Source organism: Malaclemys terrapin, chromosome 3 (genome assembly GCF_027887155.1).
Source record: "Malaclemys terrapin pileata isolate rMalTer1 chromosome 3, rMalTer1.hap1, whole genome shotgun sequence".
Classification (NCBI taxonomy): domain Eukaryota; kingdom Metazoa; phylum Chordata; order Testudines; family Emydidae; genus Malaclemys; species Malaclemys terrapin.
Window position 1 is genome coordinate 5,715,918 of NC_071507.1, and position 3,283 is coordinate 5,719,200.

Sequence of the window (3,283 nt, forward strand, 5' to 3'; positions counted from 1 at the left end):
GGGATTAGCCAGCCTGACCTCAGCGTTAGCCCTTCCCCTTTGTAACACGTTGGTTTACAGTAATTTGCTTTCTGGTAACTTTACCAAACGATGGACAAACTCCTCTGGTCTCCCAAGCTGCGCGCGCAAAGAAATAACGATTTAGTGGGTGGTGGGTTTAAAGCGGCAGAAGGTGTCAATAGACTGCCTGGGCTTTAGCTTGCTCAGTCACTCAGAGCGCCTTCCAAGGAGGGCTGGGAAAATGACCACCACAGTGACATTTTATATACCATCTAGGGCGCTGGTAGCTCTTCCTTCTTTTAAGCTTAAATGAATACATGATTCTTAGTTAAAGACAAGCAGGAAGGCTTTGATTAATGAGACATATGAGAAGCGAGAGGATGTGTATTTGAATTTGAAAATATTTTATTTGAATAGTAAATAGTTATACAGTTGAAACAGTTCTATTGAAGCATTCTATAAATAGCTAACAGTTAAGAAAATAATGTGTGTAGAAAAGAGATTGCATCTAAAAGTAAGAGCTGTCGGTTGCACAAGAGCTGTCTGCGCCCTTAGAGCAGGATAAAATGGTCAAGATTGTGTGTTATTCTAGGTAGAAAAGTTAAAACCTTTTAGCAGATCCCTTTAGAACAAGATCTTCTTCTAAAATGCACAGTGAAATGGCAGGAAAGGGGAGGGGAAAAGCGCATCAAAATATTCACGATCAAATAATATCAATCTTCATAATTAATATAAATAAATAAAGAATAAATAACAATTACTCAAATCAACATATACATATAGTCAGCTCGGGAGTCTACCTCGCTAAGGACAAACAATCGAAAAAAAGAAAGTTGGCAGGTAATATTTAAGGCAGTTTCTACAGCATTTTCTGGAGACCATCAACAGTAGAGTCAAGGCATTTGTGGCTATACTAAAGAAAACAAAATGAAGCAGTTTTATTTGTTCACATAAAAGGGGGTGAGGGTGTAAAGCCAGCTTCCAGCAGTTCACAAGCCATAATAAAGCTAATCATGTGGTAAATTCAATTTACAGCCTGTGAAATATAAAGGCATTATTCTTCGAGATTGACTTAAAAAATAAAAATAAAACCAACAACCACCCCAACCCCTAGGCTACGCACACAGAGAGATGGGGGCAGAGGAAAACCAGAGAGACTTCCTAAGGGGACCTTGATCCCGCTAGCGATCAAAGAGGGGCTGCTTTTCAGAGGCTGAGCTACAGTAGAAGGACGGAGGAATCACCACCAAGGAGACACTGGCACAAGTGGATTTTATGATTACTCCCCTCCTCCCCCCTTTGTTTTCAGCTGTAAATAAACCAGGCGCTGGAGGAGGAGTAGGGTGTGGGGGGGGATCAGCCGGGGGCCTGGAGAGCTCGGCTCTGCAGGGCGAAGCCGGTCCGAGGCAGCGGCCAGGCTGCAGCCCGGGGGTCAGGAGGGGGCGAAGGCACGGCCTAGCAGGCGGGGCGCACGGGCAGCTGCAGCAGGATGACCTGCCGGTTCTCCGAGGGGTGGCACTTGTTGATGTGGCGGGTGAGGCCGGGCGAGCTGTAGAAGGTGGCTGGGCAGTACTTGCAGGGGAAGACCTGCGCCGAGTGCAGCAGGCGCAGGTGCCGCTCCTGGCCGCCCTTGCTGGGGAAGGTTTCCCCGCACACCGGGCACAGGTGGCACTCGCTGGCGGCCGGCGCGCCGGGGCTTTCCTCTGGGCCGGGCCTCTCCGGACCGGGCCCCGGCTCGTGGCCCAGCAGGTGCTTGCGGAGGTAGGCCTGGCGGCGGAACCGGCGGGTGCAGGTGGGGCACTCGTACAGCCCCTCCTCGGAGCCGGACTCCGAGCCGCCGCCGCTGCTGCTGCCGGGGCTGGGCGTGTCCCGCTCGCTGCTGCTGCCTCCGGCCTCCTTGGGCGGCGGCTGCTCCTCTGGCGTCTTGGCGGGGGGCGGCGGCGGCGGGGCGCTGGGGGCCGGCCGCGGCTTGTGCCAGCGGCGGTGCGAGGCCAGGTTGGCCGGGCAGCTGAAGACCTTGTCGCACTCCGGGCAGCGGTACTCCACGCGCACGATGCGCGAGCACTTGTGCTGCGCCAGGGCGAAGGGGTCGGCGTACTCCTCCTTGCACAGCTGGCAGATGAACTCGCCCAGCGGCCGCGGGCCCGGCCCGCCCGCCCCTCGCGCCCGGGGCGGCTCCACCGGCCCCTCCTTGATCTTCAGCCCCAGCACCGGCGACGTGGTCACCTCGTCCTCGAAGTTCAGCTTGCGGATGGCTTTGGCTTTCTTAGCGGCCGGGGGCTTGTGCTTGCCGGGCTCCGAGCCGGCGGGGGGCCGCTTGGGCTGGGGGCGGACCGAGGAGGCAGAGGAGGGGGGCAGCAGGGCGGATAGACTGCGGGTGCCGGCGCTCGCCTGGCCGCTGCAGAGGGTGCCGCTCAGGGGCCCCTGGGTGCTGCAGTGGGTGTCTCTGTGGGGGCCGCTCTGGGTGCTGCGCTGGGGGCCGCTGGTCTCTGCGGGGCTGGAGGAGGAGGCCCACAGTTTGAGCTCGGCCGGGGCGAAGAGCTGCGGGTCCATGGTGCTGGGCACCGCCGGGGCTGGGAAGGACTCTGCGGAGACCGGCGAGCCCAGGTTGAAGCTGCGCTCCAAGGATTTCTTCTCGTGCTCCTTGCTGACCGGCCGGGTGGGGCTGTACAGCGCCTGGCACGCGGCTTCGGGGGTGCCGAACTGCATGGGCTTGGGGGGCGGCAGCGGTTCCCGGGGCGCGGTGGGAGCCGCCGGATCGGGGCCGGCGGAGGGGAGGGGTGGGGAGCAGAGCTGCTGGCCGCCGGCGAACAGCAGCAGCTCGGGCTCGCCCTCCTGGCCGCAGCGGACCCGGTAGGAGATCGGCGTGGCCCTCCGGTTCCTTTTCACCAGGAACCCCCGGGGCATCTTTGGCGGCTGGGCCGGCGGGGAAGGCACTTGGGGCGGCGGCAGAGGCGCGGATCTGCAGCAAAAGGCTTGTGCGTCTGGCTCCAGCCGGCTGCCTCGCTCAGGCTTTGCTGCCTGCTTCTGCCATCCAGTCCGGGCTCAGCAGCAGAGGGACAAACCCCCGACGTGCCGCTGCTGCTGGTCCCCCTTTGCACTTGTTGTCTGGTGGGCGCCCCGCAAATGGGTCCCGTCTGCCCCTGCCCGGATCGCTGCACTCTTTTTAAGGGGAGAGGATGCCATTGTTCGAGCCTCCTGCTCCATCCCCGAGCCAATCAGCGCTTCCTGCGGCTCCTATGGATTGGAGGAGTGTGGGAGGGTGCAGGCTCGCAGAAAGGGG

General features: G+C 59.3%; 1 protein-coding gene across 1 annotated transcript; it reads right to left on the bottom strand.

Annotated features, from left to right (window-relative positions):
* Window positions 1–385: 385 nt before the first annotated feature.
* On the bottom strand, window positions 386–3,283 carry INSM1 (INSM transcriptional repressor 1). The gene has a single exon (XM_054023083.1). The coding sequence runs from the start codon at window positions 2,905–2,907 to the stop codon at window positions 1,456–1,458; it is 1,452 nt and encodes a 483-aa protein (XP_053879058.1). The 5' UTR covers window positions 2,908–3,283; the 3' UTR covers window positions 386–1,455.